The sequence below is a fragment of the Hemicordylus capensis genome, chromosome 3, assembly GCF_027244095.1.
Source record: "Hemicordylus capensis ecotype Gifberg chromosome 3, rHemCap1.1.pri, whole genome shotgun sequence".
In the NCBI taxonomy this organism is placed as follows: Eukaryota; Metazoa; Chordata; class Lepidosauria; order Squamata; family Cordylidae; genus Hemicordylus; species Hemicordylus capensis.
This window is the reverse complement of record NC_069659.1, coordinates 94686034-94706819: the sequence shown is the minus strand read 5'-3', so window position 1 is coordinate 94706819 and position 20786 is coordinate 94686034. Positions and strand designations below refer to the sequence as shown.

At 44.6% G+C, this 20786-nt stretch overlaps 1 protein-coding gene across 3 annotated transcripts in view; it reads right to left on the bottom strand.

The window, feature by feature from the left end:
- The window catches only part of LOC128351323 (interferon-induced GTP-binding protein Mx-like), a 49351-nt gene that overhangs the window by 5860 nt on the left and 22705 nt on the right, over positions 1 to 20786 (bottom strand). For 2 of the 3 annotated variants that reach the window (XM_053310782.1, XM_053310783.1), the window contains 7 exons: positions 19034 to 19232; positions 13987 to 14065; positions 13577 to 13699; positions 12459 to 12600; positions 8884 to 9042; positions 8370 to 8446; positions 5370 to 5627 (listed from right to left, as the gene is read on the bottom strand). In XM_053310782.1, the coding sequence (XP_053166757.1) occupies positions 5370 to 5627; positions 8370 to 8446; positions 8884 to 9042; positions 12459 to 12600; positions 13577 to 13699; positions 13987 to 14065; positions 19034 to 19232 (1037 nt within the window). The remainder of the gene's footprint in view (positions 1 to 5369; positions 5628 to 8369; positions 8447 to 8883; positions 9043 to 12458; positions 12601 to 13576; positions 13700 to 13986; positions 14066 to 19033; positions 19233 to 20786) is intronic. The other variant, XM_053310784.1, reaches the window with a different exon arrangement.

The window sequence follows — 20786 nt, the reverse complement described above, 5'->3', positions numbered from 1 at the left end:
AGGGATGTGTGAACTGGTTTGATGTCGAGCTGCTTCAACATTGAACCGGTTCAGTTCGACAGTTCAGGGTCAAACCGAACCACCTCTTGTTCGCTCTGGGATCTAACCAAACCCTCCCCCTCCCAGAAGATTTGGTCTGGTTTGGATCCAGTTCAGACTCGAAGCAAACCAGACCAGCTGGTTTTGTGCACACCCCTACCCATGGGGTGATGAGTATCGGTGGAAAGAGATACAGGTGAAACTCGGAAAATTAGAATATCGTGCAAAAGTCCATTAATTTCAGTAATGCAAATTAAAAGGTGAAACTGATATGAGACAGGCGCATTACATGCAAAGCGAGATAAGTCAAGCCTTAATTTGTAATAATTGTGATGATCATGGCGTACAGCTCATGAAAACCCCAAATCCACAATCTCAGAAAATTAGAATATTACATGGAACCAAGAAGACAAGGATTGAAGAATAGAACAGTATCGGACCTCTGAAAAGTATACAGTGTACTGTGCTTGATTGGCCAGCAAACTCGCCTGACCTGACCCCATAGAGAATCTATGGGGCATTGCCAAGAGAAGGATGAGAGACATGAGACCAAACAATGCAGAATTTCTGAAGGCCGCTAATGAAGCATCCTGGTCTTCCATAATACCTCATCAGTGCCACAGGCTGATAACATCCATGCCACGCCGCATTGAGGCAGTAATTGCTGCAAAAGGGGCCCAAACCAAGTACTGAATACATATGCATGCTTATACTTTTCAGAGATCCAATATTGTTCTATTCTACAATCCTTGTCTTCTTGGTTCCATGTAATATTCTAATTTTCTGAGATTGTGGATTTGGGGTTTTCATGAGCTGTACGCCATGATCATCACAATTATAACAAATTAAGGCTTGACTTATCTCGCTTTGCATGTAATGCGTCTGTCTCATATATCAGTTTCACCTTTTAATTTGCATTACTGAAATTAATGGACTTTTGCACGATATTCTAATTTTCCGAGTTTCACCTGTAGGCAAAAAGGCCGTTCCATGTGATTTCAAAATGTGTCTAGGGAATACTGGGCAAGCCTAACTCTAGGGAATTCGTCCCCAGTCCCACCTTAGAGCAGAAGAGGGGACATTCGTTGGAACTGTTCATGGATACATAGAAGTCAACTGGTGGTACTGCCTATTTGTGTAAGAGAGGAAAAGGCACAGCGCTCTCCAAAAACCATTCATGGGTGTCGGTATGAAGCCTACTCAAAACATCGGCCTTGGAGTTGGTGATGCCTCGAATATGTACAGCGTGAAGATTATGATGAGTAATGCACCATGTCCAAAGAGTCACCTTAAGTTGCATGAGGGTCCTGGAGCTGGTGCCATCTTGTCTGTTTATATACACACGTGGACAAATGTGTTGGTACCCCTCCACGAAAAAAGAACCCACAATTGTCTCTGAAATAACTTGAAACTGACAAACGTAATTGGCACCCATCATTGTTTATTCCGCATTTAACAAAAATTAGACTTTGCTTTAGAGTTTTGATGCAACAGAATATTTCAAATAATAACACAAATGAAAATGGCATGGACAAAAATGATGGGACCTTTAACCTAATATTTTGTTGTGCAATGTTTAGAGGCAATCACTGCAAACAATCGATTCCTGTAGCTCTCAGTGAGACTTCTGTACCTGTCAACAGGTACTTTGGCCCACACTTCCTGAGCAAACTGCTTCAGCTGTGTCAGGTTTGAAGGGTGCTTTCTCCAGACTGCATGTTTCAGTTATTTCCATAGATGTTCAATAGGATTCAAATCAGGGCTCATAGAAGGCCACTTCAGAATCATCCAATGTTTTGTCCTTAGCCATTCTTGGGTGCTTTTAGCTGTGTGTTTTGGGTCATTATCCTGTTGGAGGATCCAAGACCTGTGACTGAGACAGAGCTTTCTGACACTGGGCAGTATGTTTTGCTCCAGAATGTCTTAATAGTCTTGAGATTTCACTGTTCCCAGCACAGACTCATGGTACCCCATGCCAGACACAGCAAAGCATCCCCAAAACAGAACCAAGTCTCCTCCATGTTTCACAGTAGGTATGGTGTTCTTTTCTTTGAAAGCTTCATTTTTTCATCTGTGGACATCTGTGGTGCCAATTATGTTTGTCAGTTTCAAGTTATTTCAGAGACAATTGTGGGTTCTTCTTTTCTCGTGGAGGGGTACCAACACATTTGTCTACTTGTGTATGCTTTTGCCATCATGTTGTCTGTCTGTATAGTAACTACAAAATTGCAGAGGAGAGGGAGAAAGACTTTAAGCAACTTGTAGATTGCGAGGAGTTCCAAGAAGTTTAGATGATGAGCCTTGCTTGGGGACCACCTGAGGTGGAGGTACAGTATTTGACATGTGTTCTAAAGCCCTGTTTGGAGGCATCTATGGTGAGTATATGGGTAGGCTTTGGAGGATGAAAGGGCATACCTACGGAAAGATGAGGGTCTGTCCACCACAGAAGAGAAAGCCATATATGAGGAGGAAGGCAGAGGGTGGTAGAAGGACGGTCTGTTTGGTGGATGAAATTGCAAAGAAACCAATCCTGTAAGATGCGGGAGCGAAAACACGCGCGAGGGAGAACATGTGGCCTAGGAGCTGTTGAAGGGTGCTCGCAGAATGAGTTGTGTTGGATGCGACTGTGGCCACCAAGGTGTGCAACATTTGGATTCTGCAATGAGGGAGGAACACTTCGGCATGACAAGAATGGAAAAGATGAACAAGAAATTGTATGGAAGTGGTCAGAGTGAGTTGGGACTTCTTGTAATTGATGGTAAGGCCCAGGTGGTAGAAAAGTGTGATGGTGGTGTGCACTGATGCAGTCACCTGCAAGGGAAAATCTGCAATGATTAGCCAGTTGTCCAAGAATGGAAACAGCTAAACATCCACCTCCTGAAGGAATGCAATGATCATCACCATGCCTTTTGTGAATATGTGGGGGGCTGAGGCCAGGCCAAAGAAGAGAGATTTGAAATGATAAGTGCATCCATCTATTTTGAAGTGAAGGAACCTTTGGTGTTGGGGTCTGATAGGTGGTAGTACAGATCAGAGCAGCGAATCACATTCGTTTGCGGAGGAGTGTGAGAATGACCAGTATCATCACCAACCAGAAACATTTGTAGAAGATGCAAGAACTGAGATTTCTCAAATCTAGGATGGTGCGTATTCCTTCACTGGCTTTGGGGACTGCAAAGTACGGGGAATAAAACCCCAGACTGGCTGAAGGAGGTACGGGTCTGATAGCATCCTTCTCTAGGAGAGAGGTGACTTAGTCTTGTACTGTTCTTGTAGGGTTGGTGGTGAGCAGAGTGGGGGCGGGGAGGGGGTCAATTGAGAATTCCAGGGCATAGCCTATCCTGATAATTGTGAGGACCCATGAGTCAGCAGTGATTGCTTCCCAGGCTGGCAGGTGAGGGGATAATTGAGTGCCAACTTGGGTAAGCTGCGGAAAGTCATTATTTTTTCGGGAAGGAAGGCTGAGTGCGTTGCTTCTGGAAAGGTGGCTTATTTTACTGGAATTGCTGCTTTTGTTTGTATTGTGGGAACCTTTGGGGATGAAAGGAGTGGTCAGAAGATGAGTATGGAATGTTTTGGCGTGGTGGCAGAGGCCTGGGCCAATGGGTAGGCCTGTGGGTACGAGAAGGTTGTGACTGGAGGCTAATCTTCTTATGCAATTTTTGCACCTTCTGTAAGGTCTCATCTGTTTTCTCTCCAAACAGCACATGGCCATCAAATGGAAAGTCTTCAATGTGTGTATGTGCCTCTTGGGTAAGGCCCGAGGATCGAAGCCAGGCATGTCGGCGGAGACTAAAAGAAGTGGCCATGACTTTTGCCACACAATCTGCAAATGGGAGCGGGATCATAGACAGGCCCTGGAGTGAGTGAGGTAGTGATCCTCCCAGGGGTATTCATAACCGTACCTGTAGGGTTCTCTGGGTTGATACGAGGCCAGACAATGGTCCGAGTAGTGGTAAGAGTCTTGAGAAAATTCTACTTCTGAACCTGGGAGTAGTAGTAGGAACTCTGGTCCCAGAATAGAGATCGGGACCGTGGGTGGTAATTGTCCCATTCCAAGTATTCTTGGTACTGAGAGCAGGAAACATCTCGAGACCGCTTCTCCAGCAACAGAGGGTAGAGGTGGTCAAATTTGGACTGCAGGGCCAAGGTCACAGAACAGGCTTGCTCCAGATCCAAGTAGGTATCTTCCAGCTCCGATGTTGGGACACCTTGGGCATCATGAGCCCCTTGTCCAATTCTGCTTCAAATTCCTCGGGATTGAAGACAGGGTTGACGACATCCTGAGTCAAGTGCACTGAATTTGGGGAGCACTGGACAGCTGAGAATGTTGAATCAAAGGCTGGAAGGGCCTGTGTGGTAGTGGTAGAATCCAATCTGTCTGAAGGTTTCTTTTTTAGGCGAGGGGCTGGATTGCCCAATGCAGGCCAGTTTTCTGGTTTTGGAAGGGGCGGAGTTGCACCCCAAGCCTGAAGATTGAAAGAGCCTTTTCTTTTTCAGCAAGGCTTGCTGTGAAGTCTGTACCATAGCAGTCAGTACTGAAATCAAATCCAAGGGAGTCGCAGGCTCTGAGGCTGGCTGCAGGAGTGTGCTTTGTCCCAACTGTTTAGACTATGGGGCCGTAGAAGACGAGGCGGTCACTGTCGTGGTAAGACTGGGGAGGGGAGGATGTTCTGCTTCTGAGGTCTGCATAGTTGGTGTTGCAAGAGATTTTGAAAAAAGCAAGGCCTGTTCCCACAACCACAAGCAAAGCCTAGAGGCCCAGTTTTTGCAGGCCTGTTTGTTTTGTCTTGAGGAGGCACATGTGGCAGACTCTTGTGTCCATTGCTTAAATTTTACCAAATGCCATTGATGGGAGTTTGCAGGCACAGCGGATACATCTTTTAAAGGTGACTTTTGGGGCCATACTCAAAAGTGGAGTAGAAAACCCCGAAAGGAGGGGGAGGGATGAAGGAAATGAAAAACAAAGTGAAAGAAGAGGGAACTTTGATAGGAAAGAAAGTCAAATAGAAGAAAGGAGAACTTAACTGAAAACTTTTTTTTTGCTGAAGCTCAGATTGATCAGAAAAGATGATAATCTGTCAGTGGACAAAGAAAGAAAGGGGAAGAGGAGGCATGCGCAAGTGCATAAGGGAATGGGGGTGGGGCTCCTAAGAAATTTGGAATGTTCCGAACTGGTCTCTGCACAGGTGCAAAGCCCTACGGTGTAAGGCACTGAAAACCATGCAGAAGAACATACATTTCCCTGTATCAATCAATCGGAAAAATGTCTCAAGTGGCAGTAGCCTCAGGCTATGATCTGTAGAAAGGAAAAGAGATTTATAACTTACACTGAAGTATGCCTGCAAATGATAAGCCATTGCTGTGATTGAAGCATCTTCTTGAACAGGAAAGGTTCCAAAATTGAAGACCGTGGGGACATGTGTAGAATCTTTTTGATGTGGGTTTTTTTGTTGTTCCCTTACAGTGTTTAAGTCTTCACTGTAGACATTGTCTTGACAGTATAACATCTGCTCCATCTCAAACTGGTTTCGGATTGTAACCTCCGTCGTTTCTAGTTGTTTCTCTTTAATATCCTCAATTCTATTCTGTGATAAGCAAACATAGTACAAATTTCCAGAATGTAATATGGCAGCATCCCTTTTTGACTGTTCCATACCAATACTAGATGTAATGGCTGACATGGTGCATTGCCTACCGCCTCCATAAGGATCCACGGCAGGTACTTCAGAGGAAGCTCCAACACAGCAATGAGGCAGCGATTGCAGAAGCTTTGCTTCCAGAGGATCCCTCATTCAGGACAGTGGGGAAACCTTAGAAATCCTGCTTCCATAGTTGCTGCCTCAGGACAGTGTTGGAGCTTCCTCTGAGAGCCCTGCTATAGATCTTTATGGAGGTGGTGAGCTGTGCATCATGCCAGTCAATGTCCTTGCACGTTTCCTTATGATCCTTAATCTTGAACTCCCTTCCTTAGCACTTAAGATTGACAAGGCCTTCTCAAAACTGACTTTTACTGCAAGCCCTCCAACCCACCACAGTGCAAACAAATATAAGCACAAGTTCAGCTAACAACATTTGATTATGTTCATATTCCCTTTGGGGAGAAATGCCCAGTTTTGTACCAAATTCTGCAATGAGAAAAACTAGCTCTGTGAACTGAATATATTCATGCACACTAAGAAATAATGGTTTACATACATGACAGTGCCCTACCAACCAAATGAGGGATGTGCACACTCATTCTGTGTCTCTCCAAACCGCATCCGTGTTGCTAATGAGCTCAAAGAGTCTCTGTCACGACTACCAATTGCATTATCATTGTAGCATCAAGCCTCCCATTGGGAATAATGGGAGACTTGTCACTGCAGCGATGATGCAGTCCTTAGTAGTGATAGAGCTTCTGCTTGTTAGGAGTGTGGATTCAGTTTGGAGAACTACAGAACAAGCACGTGCCTCCTGCTCCTGGATTAGTGGGGTGCTGCACTGTATGTAGGCCAGTTCTTCTTCATAAGATACTGGCCGCCATTAGCAAGCCACCAGAGTTGCCGAGCATGTAAATGGCAGCCCTAGGTCTGTTGCAGGAGCAGGCTGTTGTAGAACTCCTTGAAATGATGTGTGGGCACTTGCTTCATGCTATTTCCACTGGAAACCCTGGCTGGAAAAATAGTCAAAGTAATCCCACTGAAATGAATTTCAGTCCCTCTTACTTTCAATGGGACTATGAGAAATCTCCCTCCTCATGTCAGCCACTGAAGATCTTCCTTGGAGGCCTTCAGGAGAGCCTTAAAGACCTCTCTTTTTAGCCTGGCTTTTAATAGTGTCTAATTTTAATGAGTTTTAATCTGGTTCAAATTTTTTTGATTGCAATTGTTTTATTATGTGTTTCTGATTGTAATTAAACTGACCTGAGCCATTTTAGCAAGGGTGGTATATAAACTGAATAAACAAAGAGTTGTACAAAGCAAGTGCCCAGACTTGCTTTTTAAAAGAGTTTTGCAACAGAAAGCTGCCAGGGCTGCCTTTTATGTGCACAGTAGCCCTGGGGGCACAGCATGTTGGCCACTGCTTATATGCATGTTTTCTTTGCCCGCCAGATAAAGAACTGTGCAGGGCACTGAAATTCTAATCCCATGACTTTTTTCTCCTGCCCCCCTGTCATGTGGGAGGTTACCAGACACTGCTCAACCATATCTACAACCAATGGAACTAGATTTTTAAAAACATGAATGCAGATGTTGTCAGGATGGTGCATTTTGTGTCCAATACCAGTTTCTGGATTGGCAACTGCAGACAAATGAGATGCAGCCCTTACTGCCCCACTTCTTGTCCTCTTAAAATGAGAGCTTGTGGGAAATGCTGCTTGAGTTGTGGCCTCAGAAAATAGAGATGTGCAGGATGTGTGAGTTCTCCCACAACAGTCACTTGGGCCAGATATGATTCAACCAGTCCCACTCGTAAGTATGGTTAGAATGAAAGGAAAACCATTCAATACTGTTGATTGTTCCCTTCTTTCTTCTTTGTATGAACTTTTGTGTGTGTGTGGTTCTACATTTACAGAGGAGAAAGAAGGGTGCAATCAGCTGAAGGTAGAGGACAGATTTGCCATCTAGGCAAAAAAAGAAAATGAAGGAAGGAAAGTAAATTAGATTTTGTTGAATGGTAGGAATGGAAACGTAATTGGCAAGGATAAAAAAAAGAATTAGATTTCTAAAAATCCAAACAGAGCACGACACAAGTTTGAGTAATCTGGAAACAAAAAACAAAACAAGGAATGGTGATATCAACAAGGAAAAATTGAGGTGTGTTTTTTTTTAAAAGGAAGTTGAGAAATTATAACAAATTTAAAGCCAGAGAAACTTGCCAAAAGTCAAGGAAATACTGAAAACAGAAAGAGGTGAAGATGAAAGAGCTGGAACCCTCCCTCATTCTCTTGTTAGTTTAAAAAAGGAATAGGATCAAGAGTACAAGTAGATGTCTTAAGTGAAGACAAGACATGAACTGAGAGAGAAAATAAGGAGAAAACAGCAGCTGATTTATTGTGAATAACTGAGGAGCTAAGGGGGGGGGGAGAGAGAAGGATGGATAAAGGAAAACAAGCGACACAGTAGAAAACAAAACAGCCAGCCGCAATCACAAAAATCCATATATAATAAAGGGAGAAGTTTGTTTTACTTGACCACTAGGGCAGTGCTAAGTCCAAGGTATTGGTGGTAAACAGCAGATGGTAATACACTTTTTTGCAGGACAGGCAAGTCGTCAAAGACACTCTCCTTCTGAACATAAGAAGCTCTACACTAGGAGAGTTTGACTTGCATCATACATGTTCTTACCTTAGCAGCTCTGTAAATATTGTGAAAGTCTACAAAATGATCTTTAGCAACCTCTGTAAATGCTTGACGCACTAGTTCTGAGGGGGGAAAATATACAGTAATCAGAATCCATGAAGCAAAGGCCTCCCCGCTGCCATTTCCTATTATCTTCTACCAAGCCAGACCATTGGTCCATCTAGCTCCGTATTGTCTACATTGACTGGCAGTGGCTCCCGAAGGTTTCAAGCAGGAGTCTTTCCCAGCCCTACTTGGGAGATTCCAGGATTGAGCCTGGGACCTTCTGCATGCAAAGTAGATGCCCTACCACTGAACTATGTCCCCATCCCCAAATAGGATTAGTGTATATTATAGGAGTTACTGTAATCCTATAGTCAAACTAAGCAACAATTCCATTCATTTTTCCTATTGTCCTTTATTTGTAAATATTCATTTCCAATGTGTGAAGCATAAAGGTTTCAGAATTCAAATGGAACGTTTCCTCTATTAGTCAAAAACCAATTAATAAATGACTTGCCTGTTATTCTCTTCAGCATTTCAACAGCTGGCATTTCTAGTCCCATGATTTGCTGCTTTATTATAGTCTCAAATGTTTTGTAGCTGACAAACCCAGGAAGTTCCCGGCCACGATATTGTTGTTCATATCTCCACACCTCCTGATGTAGGATTTTTTGAACTGCAGAATGAAAAAAAATCACCTCATGACATACACCATAAATTCAGGGCACCATTATGGGACTTTTAATTTTAGGTGACATTAATAAGCAAACCCATTAATATTGAGAATTAACCCACAGCTAGCTTAAGTGGCCGGCAGGGAAATACTTGACTAACAAGCAGAAGGTTACTGGTTAGAATTCCCATTGATACTTGGGCAGCAGCAATACAGGAAGATGCTGAAAGGCATTATCTCGTACTACGCAGGAGGAGGCAATGGTAAACCCCTCCTGTATTCTACCAAAGAAAACCACAGGGCTCTGAGGACACCAGGAGTTGAAATAGACTTGACGGCACACTTTACTTTAGCTTTTAAAGCTTCAAGCTGCCATTTCAGAAACACACTAGAAATGTCAAGTCCATGCAGCAGAATGAGCTATAGAGTCCTGAGATAATAGAATGGACTGTACCACTTACATTAGAACAACTCTGCTGGATTAGACCAATTGCCCATCTAGTCTAGTATCTGCATCTCACAGTGCTACTTCTGAAAATGAAGAGTTCATAAAGCCTTCTGGATAACAGCCGAGACCTATACTCCATTAACTTAACTAGTCTCCTAATAAGGCATTAAGTTACTGGCCATTACTACATCCTGTGGCAGTGAACGAATGTGAAGTATTTTTCTTTTGTCCGTCCTGAGTCTACTGCCAACCAATTTCACTGGAGGATCACAAGTTCTAATTTGAGGAGGAGGAGAAGAAATTCCCTCGGTTCACTTTCTCCACAGCATGAATGATTTCATAAACTTCTATGGTACCTTTTCTTTTGTCTCTTTGAAAAAGTCCCAGATGTTTTAGTCTTTCCTCAAGAGATGGTGTTCTATTCTCCCAATCATTTGGGTTACTCTTTTCTGCACTTTTTCCAGCCCTACCATGTATATCTTTGAGATGCAACAACCTGAATTGTACATTGCATTCCAGATGCTTTCCACGAAAAGAACCCTTAGCATGGAGTGTGCCTTTCACACAGCCACCACACAGGCAGACAGACTGCGTAACATTATGTATGCAATGGAATGCAACATTTGCGCAATGGCACATCTATTCTATGGCCGGCATACTGCAAAGTGTTATGCAACATTTGCACAATGGCACATCTATTCTATGGCCGGCATACTGCAAAGTGTTATGCAACATTACACAGTTGTGTAAATGCAAAAATTGTGCAAATGAACTTGTGCAACAGTGAGGCCACTATATAATGGGCTCCCTCTTATTTGTTCAATTTGTGCCCTCCATTTGTGCAATTTTTGTGCTTGCGTAATTGTGTGAACATTACATTCCACCACATGCATAACATCGTGTAGCACCTCAGCCAAAGAGTAGGCATTTTCACCGAGGTATCTATAAGCCAAGGCCTCTTTCCTTGTTAGCCACTGCCAGTTCAGTGCATGCATTCAGTGAAGAGTATTTGCTCCAGTGTTCATTTTATACTTACTTGCACTGAACTTCATTTACCATTTTGTTGTATAGTCACCTAGTGGGCAAACTGATCACACTTCTAAGTGCTTCCCAAGCAAAAAGAAAAAAAAAGTGTAGGACAGTAGTTACCCCAAATTCTCCTTGATGAAATGTGATGAGTCAGATTTGTTTTTAAACTAGCAGGGAAGGTTTTTGTTTTTTAAAGGGGGAACATTCAAAGATTTATTCTGAAGTGAAGTGGTGCAGTCCACTGTTTCTCCTTAGAATTCCATCACCCCATCTACTTGCATGTGTAGATCAGGCCTCCATACAAGGATAGTGTCTAGTTGTAGGGTTTTAAACAAGAGGCAGGGAAACAACTGGTCAGAGATGCTGTGAGCGAAGTGTTGACAATATCCTTTGCACGTTATAGTTTTTCCTAGAATGCATGGAAATTGGTTGATGATTGAGAAGTTATTTTTTATGCACATCTTTACTGCATAATCAAGATCATAAGCATGTAGTGTTCTCATATATGGGAGAATGATAAATATGAGTGACAGATGATGTGGATGAAGAATAATAGGCGATATAGTTCCCTGCCTCTGTGCTCATGGATGTAACTCGGGACATTGTGGCAGGGCCACTGTGGCTCCAGGTTTTCAGAGACAGAGCTCAACATTTCCTTTCCATTTCTTTCCTATCTTTGCCTTAGTCTTCTGATCTCTTTAATAATTCAGTGCATGGATTATCTGAAAGTGTTCTGCCTTGGCTCTTAAGTGGTCAATTTGCATTATAGCCTTCATAATAACCAAGCTAAACTTAACTTTCAGATGCCAGGTTTTTTTGTGTGTTTGAGTATTTTATCAGAAGAACGTAAGTTTATTGTTACCTATGCTCTGTAATGTAGAGCATAAGCTTAACACAGTTTTGGAACGGGCTTTTTGGTAGCTTTTAGGTGATGCCAACACTATTTTAATAGCGTCTGGCTCAGATTGTTCTGGCTTCCCTGACTAATGTGTGCATAATGCAACATTCCCCAAGTGTGCAAAACTGAGCACTCAAGTTTAGATCTCTAGGCTCCTAATCCTGAAGCTTCTCAGACTATAATGAGCATGTAAATGACCAATGTGCATTCTCAGAATACAGGTGTTGCGGTGGAGGGTTGCTTTTTTGGGGGGTGGGGGGTGGATTAAGTGAATTTCTTCCTCCATTTTAAAATGTCCACATTCAAAACGTCACGTTCCCGGCATATTAAATGTACATATTTTAGCAATCTGTAACAAACAGGACAAGAACCTTCTGGTCTTGCACAGAAAGTAGTGCTGCTATTTGTCCTGGAAGTAAAAATGTCTGAACACCTGTTCTTACTACCAAAGAAAATGCAGCCGAAGGTCACCATTTTCATCGAGAAAAGGGTGAAGGGGAAATGGGTAACCTCTTCTCCTGCACCATGGTCCTCATCTTCCCCCCTGCAGCAGTTTGAAAAAAGAAACAATGGAGATGCATTCATACATCTCTGTCCTATTGTGTGGTCTGGCACTACAATGTAATGTCTTATTAGGACTGGTGGGGGTCCAAAACACTATGTAGCCACCCACTGCCATATGGGGAGATGTGTCCTTGCATCTTGTCAACCAATAGATGTCCTTGCATCTTGTCAACCAACAGAGCACGCACGAAGCAATTTCTGTTGACCCCCCCGCCACAGTTAGTGTTATTTGCTATCTAGAAATATGTCCCCAAGGATCGTGCAAAGGCAGGGGCAAAATTGTTGTGCCCTCCCGCAGCTGCTTAATAAGACATCGGCTGAGTTTAGAGCTGCCTCGCTGCCTTACGGTAGTGGAAGCCTCTGCGCATGCGAGCCAAGGTTCTTTGAGCAGTGCTCATTCTTGTGTGTACTCTATTTTGAATTCCATCAAAACAGCAATAATCATGGTGCTGTTCTCAACATGGACTTTTCCAAACTTACCCTTTTTGGCACTCTGATCAAGTGTTTGGCCCCAATTCTGAAATTCTTTACGAATTTTGCTGAACAGTCTGGAATCATCGTTAGACAATTTTTCTTCTCCTTGTACAGAACTTAAGATATCTTCATTGAACAATTTGATTTTCTGCAAAGACAAATTGAAAAAAGGGGACAATGCAGCTATTGATTAGAAAGACAAATTGACATATCTTTTTGATAGAATGAAAACTATGAAACAAAGGTATATCGGTTATTATAAGGCGTGGTTACTTTCTGAAGAGCTAGCAAGTTAAAGTGTGACATATTCTTTCATTTCTGGTCTCAAAATGCCCAGAGCTAACACTCAGTTATTTGCTAGTTCTCGGTCTCATAGGCCTTCTGCAATTTCTTCAGTCTTCCCAGCACTGCTCCCTGTATACTCAGTCAGTAAGTCACTAAGCTCAGCTTGGCATCTCCTTCATGTAGGCACCCTGGACAACTGCCTGGCTCGCCCACCTCCTAGGCCAGACCTGGATCAACCAATTGATTGGTGATCTCCCCATAATCTGTTCAGTGACACAATCTATTCAATGAGGAGTCTGAATATCAGCAAGAGAACTAACAGTTCATTTCTTTGTGATACTGAGCATTTGAAATGAAGCTTGCCCAGATACAGAAAGAAATGGAGAGCCTAAATGAAAAATTAATGGCTTACATTCAGTAGAATTGGATGTGTCTGCTATGATTTGTGGAGTATAGAGATAGTAGCTGTTATTGTTCATCTCAGAAAAGAGTTCAAAAGAGAGAAAGCACTAACTTGCATTGAGTCAGTGTTCTTGTTGATGGAGGACTATGCAGAGTTTTGAATTACACAGAGCTTTCCAAAGACAGCACATAAAGTGAGCTAAATGTCAGATGCATGCAGAATGAGACTGGTTAGGAACCCAAATGCTACAATGCATTTTTGATCTGTAACCAAACATACTGGATCAACAATTCTCTTAACTTTAAGGTGGATTAACAGTGTGAAGTACCTCCTAGGTTGGTACAGTCCTACATAAACAATGGCCCAGTAAAAGATGCAACCTATTAAGATGAGGAAGACCCAGAATATCACACATGCATACAACACACACACATACATCTATTAAGAAATACAGCTTCTCGCTGTCAGATTTTGGTGCTCCTTTGCCGTATCTGCGCAACTCCTCATTTGCTTTTTGGAGATGAGAGTTTATTTGTTCTTCTAAAGTTGGCAACGATTTCTAAAAAAGAAAGAAAAAGGAAGAAATGTACACCAGCTCTAAAATCTTATCTGGAAATGAAAAGATCTTTTGGCTAAGTAGAATATTTCACTTTTATAAAGGGCAGACAGAGATAACAAAGAACTAAGATATAGTTTTATTTATTTGTTTGATTTATATACCGCTTTTCATTAAAATAATCTCAAAGTGGTTAATATAATTAAAATATGCAATTAAAATACAAGAAGTACAGCTATATTACAGAAGTAAAAGCTAATCTCATTTAAAAGAGTTATCTGTTAACTTACATTAATGTGCTCCACAAGTTCACTTGTAAGTTTCTCAGCCAGTAAGGGCACTGTGGCTTTTCCTTCCTGCAGAAGGATACTGTAGGAGACAAAGAAAAATGTGAATATATGAAGCATACATTTACAGGAAATACTGAGAGGCTACTATATTTACCTGAATACAAGAGGATTCTGCATGGTCTGGGCCATGCAAAAGCCACGTGCACAGGCGCACAGCCACCAATATGGCCACCAGGTAAAGGCCAAACTGCAGCTGAAGAGCACCGCCTGAACAGGGTGAGGGGGTTATTTAGGAGGCCAGCAGGGGAACCTCCGTGGACCGCCCACCACCTCCAGGTACTCCCCCGAGGGGAGTACAAGGTTAAATTTTTTTTTATTTTTTTAAATGGGTCCGTTAACTCCCCAAACCAAACCGGGGGGGGGTCAAGGGGGATGCTGGACAAAACTGGTGCGGTTGGGTTCGAGCCTGGTTTGGCCTCGAACCAAACCGGGCCAGCTGGTTTTGTCCACACCCCTAGTGCTCTAGCTTTTGGCTCGCCGCTTCTCTTGAAGTTCCTCAGAGAACCAAGGAGGTTGATATTCACGAGGCCTAAGAGGTCACATAGGAGCAATCTTGTAAAGCACCCTTGTAGCCCTGATGTTCCAGATCTCAACAAGTAGCGCTGACGAGTTGCCTACCAGATTGCTGGGAAACTCCCCAAGCGCCTTCTGAAAACCATCGGGATCCATAATGTGCCTGGGGCAGACCATCCAAATAGGTCCATTACCCTTGTGAAGGGAAGGAGAGGCAGTGATCCACAAACAAATTAGGGAGTGATCAGACCACGGCAAGGGACAGATGGATAAGTCCCCCATTTTAAGTTCATGTCACCACTGCTCAGAGACAAAAACCATGTCTAAAGTTTGACTGCCAACATGAGTCGGGCCAGAGATAAGTTGCGACAAGCTCATGGCTGCCATGGAGGCCATGAAACCATGGGCAGCCATCATCGAACCCTTGCCCAGGGTGGTTGAAATCCCCCAGAATCAAAAACCTGGGGTTCGCAACCAGCAGGCCCACAGCAAGGTCGAGAAGCTCAGGAAGGGCTGAGGCCAGGCAGCTGGTACACAAGCAACAGCCCAAGCTTATCGCGAAGACCCAGTGTCACGAAAAGGTGCTGCTGCCTGCAAGGCAGGGCCCCTAATCAATGTGAGATTTTCCCTACAAATCACTGCTACTTCACCTCCCCGGGCAAGGCCCTGGGGCTGATGGAACACACGGAATCCTGGAGGGCAGATCTCAGATAAGGCAACATTGCCATCATGGCCCAGCCAGGATTCCGTAATACATACCAGGTTGGCCCGCTCCTCCATAACAAGATCAAACATGGAAGAGGTCTTGTTGCAAATCAACCTGGCACTGAAAAGCAGCAACCCAAGACCTTGCAAACCAGCAATCCAGTCACTTGGTCCCAGGGAAGAGGAAGGAAGGTTGGAAGCAGAAACCTGACACAGATTGCAGGGATTGCGACCCCTGAGCTGGCTAACCAGCCTTCTCACGCCATACCTCCCGAATGCTGAAACTGTCGGAATAGGCCACCCCAAATCTTCCACCCCAGCTAGCTCCAAAAAGGCACCCACACCTTGCCAGGAAGACCAAGAAAGAAAAACAAAAAACAAAACAAAACAAAAAATCACACATTACACAGGTCCATGAAGAGAAGGAGAGACAGAAGCTGAGGAAAAAAGAACAGTATCAGAACAAGCCTGTGACTCAATAGGCCTTGATAGGGCACTCCTGGCTGTATGCCCAGACAGAAAGAGCCACACTAGAAACAGATGAGTTTACAGATGTTGACTCATCAGCACAAGGACCTGAAGAAAAGGTTTAAGAACCAGATTGTAGATTGTTAGAAACAGAGCCAGAAGCAGAAGCAGCAGCACAGGTGTGTGCTGGCAAAGATTTAATTATACAGTCATAAAAGACCTGAATATAATAAATATCCCAGGACTTAAAAAAACTGAGGCTTAAACCAATAAGGAAAAGAAGAAGATAGACATAGACAGATATCCCTCCACATTTAAATACTGTGTTCACATAAGGATAATTTCTATTTCAGGTATTTAACAAACAATTAGGATCAAAATTCTAAAATCAAGCTTATGCTTATAAGCATACTGCTTTTAGCACCCGATTCAAGTGTATAGAATCAGATGTCCAGACAAATGGAAGGATAAAAAACTTCAACTGCAACCATTACTATCTGGCAGGGCAGTTGTTGTAGAAGGCCTGGTAGAGATTATAAATGCGTCTCTGAGGAAAGGTAGGATACCTCCTAGTCTTAAGGAGGCAATTATTAGACCGCTTCTGAAGAAGCCTACCTTGGATCCCTCAGAGCTGAGTAACTACAGGCCTGTCTCCAACCTTCCGTGGTTAGGCAAGGTAATTGAGAGGGTGATGGCCTCCCAGCTCCAGACAGTCTTGGAGGAAACAGATTATCTAGACCCATTTCAAACTGGCTTCCGGGCTGGCTATGGGGTGGAGACTGCCTTGGTCAGCCTGATGGATGATCTCCAACTGGGAATTGACAGAGGAAGTGGGACTCTGTTGGTCCTTTTGGACCTCTCGGCGGCTTTCGATACGATCAACCATAGTATCCTTCTGGAGCGTCTGAGGGGGTTGGGGGTGAGAGGTACTGCTCTGCAGTGGTTCCGCTCCTACCTCTCGGGCAGATTCCAGATGGTGTCCCTTGGAGACTGTTGTTTTTCAAAATCTGAACTTTAGTATGGTGTCCCTCAGGGCTCTGTATTGTCTCTGATGTTGTTTAACATCTACATGAAACTGTTGGGAGAGATCATCAGGAGATTTGGTGCATGGTGTTACCAGTATGCTGATGACACCCAAATCTATTTCTCTATGTCAGCATCATCGGGAGAGGGCATAACCTCCCTAAATGCCTGCCTGGAGTCGGTAATGGGCTGGATGAGGGATAACAAACTGAGATTGAATCCAGATAAGACAGAGGTACTCATTGTGTGGGGTCGAAACTCTGGAGACAATTTTGATCTGCCTGTTCTGGATGGGGTCACACTTCCCCAGAAGGAACAGGTACGCAGTTTGCTGGTGCTTCTGGATCAGAGTCTCTCCCTGGTGTCCCAGGTTGAGGCGGTGGCCAGAGGTGCCTTCTATCAGCTCCGGCTGATACGCCAGCTGCGTCCGTTTCTTGAGATAGATGACCTCAAAACAGTGGTACATCTGCTGGTAACCTTCAGACTGGATTACTGTAATGTACTCAATGTGGAGCTGCCCTTGTATGTAGTCCAGAAACCACAGTTGGTTCAGAATGCGGCAGCCAGGCTGGTCTCTGGGTCATCCAGGAGAGACCATATTACTCCTGTATTGAAGGAGTTACACTGGCTGCCAATGTGTTTCTGGGCAAAATACAAGGTATTAGTCATAACCTATAAAGCCCTAAACAGCTTGGGTCCTGAGTATTTAAGAGAATGTCTTCTTCGTTATGAAGCCCACCGCCCATTGAGATAATCAGAAGAGGTCCATCTGCATTTGCCACCAGGTCGTCTGGTGGCCACTCAGGGAGGGGCCTTCTCTGTTGCTGCCCCGAAGCTTTGGAATGCACTCCCTAGTGAAATAAGAGCCTCCCCATCTCTGACAGCTTTTAAAAGGTCCTTAAAAACACATCTGTTCACCCAGGCTTTTAAGTGATACCGTTTTTACTTTTTTTAATGCTGTTTTAGAGCATTGTTTTTTTTAAAAAAATAATTGTTGTGTTTTAAATCTCTTGGTTTTGTTTTAACTAATGTTTTGATGCTGCTTTTGTCTGTTGTGAACCGCCCAGAGACATAGATTTTGGGCAGTATAGAAATATGTTAAATAAGTAAATCCTCTATAATAAAAGGCTAAAGTGTAATCCTGTGTCTGCCCGTGTCTTTCTCGGCTGTTCTGGGCATGTGCGGAGCAGAGCGCATGCCCAGAACGTCCGAGAAAGATACGGCCGCAGAGACACGGTGGCCATGTTGGGGCCGGGAGGAGAGTGGGGCCGGGAGGAGAGTGCGGGCGAGGCGGCGGTGGCCCCGGTGGGGTGACTGGCTCCGATGGCAGCGGCCGCGGCGGGAATGCAGGCAAGGTGGCGGCGGCCACGGCGGGCCGACTGGCCCCGATGGCGGCGGCATTAGGCGGGTGAAGGAAGATCGGATCCCTCCTCTCAGCAACGGGTCAGAGGGAAGAGGAAGCATCGCTCCTCCTGAGCGAACTCCCCCAAGTCTCTCCCTCCCGGTCCCTGCCCCCACCTGCTTGGAATCGGGAACGTGGACCTCGCTGCCCCAAGCGAGCTAGAAATCCCCAGCTCGAGACCGACAGCACTCCGCCTCTGCTGAAAGCTCCCATACTGCAACAGGAAGAAGGAGCTCTGGCTGGCTGCATGATCGGAGACCGGATGGGCACCAGCAGGGTTGGGCAACACAGCCAGGCTGTGGAAGAAAGGCCGCTTTCCCTTCCCTCTGTGCAGAGCAAGCAGCCGGGGGGGGGCGCGCAGGAAGGCCGGAGGAGGACTGAGGCCAGCAGCATCCCGCGCTTCTCGGGGGGCCCTCACATGCCTCTGGGGAGCAGCCCCAACGCAGGAGGGAGTGAGCGGTGCACGCCCTCTGCGCTCCCATAATGGCTCCCCTGAGACTGGCAGGAGGATGCAAAGGCATGTCCATCCCACCCCGGAGGAGCCTGGTGCACCGCTCGCCGCCGCCGCCCTCAAGTCCCATTTGCCCCAATGGCGGTAGGTAGGAACCTAGTAATTCCGCTCCCCACGTCGCCGCTTTCAAGTAAACGGTGCCAGGTCAAATGAGCGACAGAGCTGCCACCTTTTGTCCTGCCCTGCCCTTCGGTCCAAACTACTCTGTGAGGAGCCAGTGTCACTAGGAGTTATGGAGGAGGAGGAGTGTGGCCCCAAAGCTCTACTAGCGCCCGTTAATTTAACGGGCTTAAAGACACTAGTAAATAATAAATACTACACAGCTGGCACAATGTATGGAAAATCATGTGCAATTCTCTGAGTACCTAAAATGTGCACTGTCCTCAAAAAATACTCTCTCTCTTTGGATTGCAGAGGCCAGAGTCATGTTGTCCTGGATATCTTGCTGCCCACGACATTTCACAATCATATATCCCTTTTTCAGGTGGATGATCAAGTTCCTCACAATGTCAACAACAGCCTCCTCAGTTCCTTTGTCTACCAGGTCAGGTTTTGTCAAGATTCCTATTACAAAATATGAAGAGACAATATATACAGGAACTAGGCATCTGCAGCATGACAGAAATAAGCATTTACATGCATAGTGAACACCACTTAGAATTTGTTCTACGGGCTGATGATGGGGGGTTACTTTTCCATACCCAAATAAAGCAAAATACGATGTCTTTGAATGTTCTTTATAGCCCACTATAATGGGCAGCACATGAGCCCTGGTAACATATGAATTGTAAGATTAAAACAGCTGGGACAGCTAAATGGCCCACAATTGCCACTGCACATTTTTCAGAAATGAGATCGCTAATAATAATTAGATTTCAAAATAAAACACATGGGTGTTTTTTTTTTAACATGCTACCAGGTTTTTCCCCCTTTTCCTTCTCTTAAGAGTTTCCACAGGCTGAATTCGAGTGTGTGTATGGTGTGGTGAAACATCCCTAACAAGAACCTGATTTTCCCCATTTCTATCAAGGCCCTCCAAAACAGCAATACCATCACATTTAGAAGTTTAAGAGATAGAGATTTTGTGAAAGGGGAAAAAAAAACATAAAAATAATGGTCCAGCCTAACAAAGAGTGTCCATTAGCAGGGTCTGCAGGGACACAGCAGGAGCCCCTGTGCAACTCCACCAGTTGTCTTGCACCCTTGTGAAAGAGCACCAGCACTTCTGAGCCTGGCCTGTGCTTCTCTGTAAGAACACATCAATAAGGGTCAATGACCTGTTTCTACCCTTACTGAGCACATTTGGAGAATGGGCTTCACTCAGAAGTATGAGTGCAACAAGCAGGGGGAGTGGCACGAGGACTCTTGCAGTGTCCTGCAGACCTTACTAATGCACATGTTTCATTAGTCAGAATGACAGCCATCATGCATAATAAAATAGAGACATGTTTACAGCACCATTTTTTCTGGGTAGGGTAGCAAAGAGGGATTTTTCCAGCTGATGCAGCTACATGCATACAGATATTCTCTTCACCCAACTGTTTCAGCTTCATTCACAGTGTAGCTGTTGTCAGCCAGCTTGGCAGGGAAAGGCTATGGAGTAATGGCTGGATCAAGGATCCCTCTTTCTGAGACACAACCGAGTCTGGCCCTCCATCGGGTGAGCAGAGCCAAAGAGGCAGGACTAAACAGAAGGCTGAAGAGCTTTCAGAAACCTTTGGGACTAGCTTCCAAGGAACTGGGTTAACTGGTACAGATTTAGGAAAAGAGCAGAATTTCAATGCCTTAATTACACACACACACACACCCCCCACATAGGAAGCTGCCATATACTGAGTAAGACTATAAGTCCATCTAGCTCAGTAGTATCTACACAGACTGGCAGTGGCTTCTCCAAGGTTGCAGGCAGGAATTTCTCTCAGCCCTATCTTGGAGAAGCCAGGGAGGGAACTTGAAACCTTCTGCTCTTCCCAGACTGGCTCCACCCCCTGAGGGGAATATCTTACAGTGCTCAAACATCAAGTCTCCCATACATATGCAAGCAGGGCGGACCCTGCTAAGTGAAGGGGGGCAAGTCATGTTTGCTACCACAAGACCAGCTCTCCTCTCCTAACCATA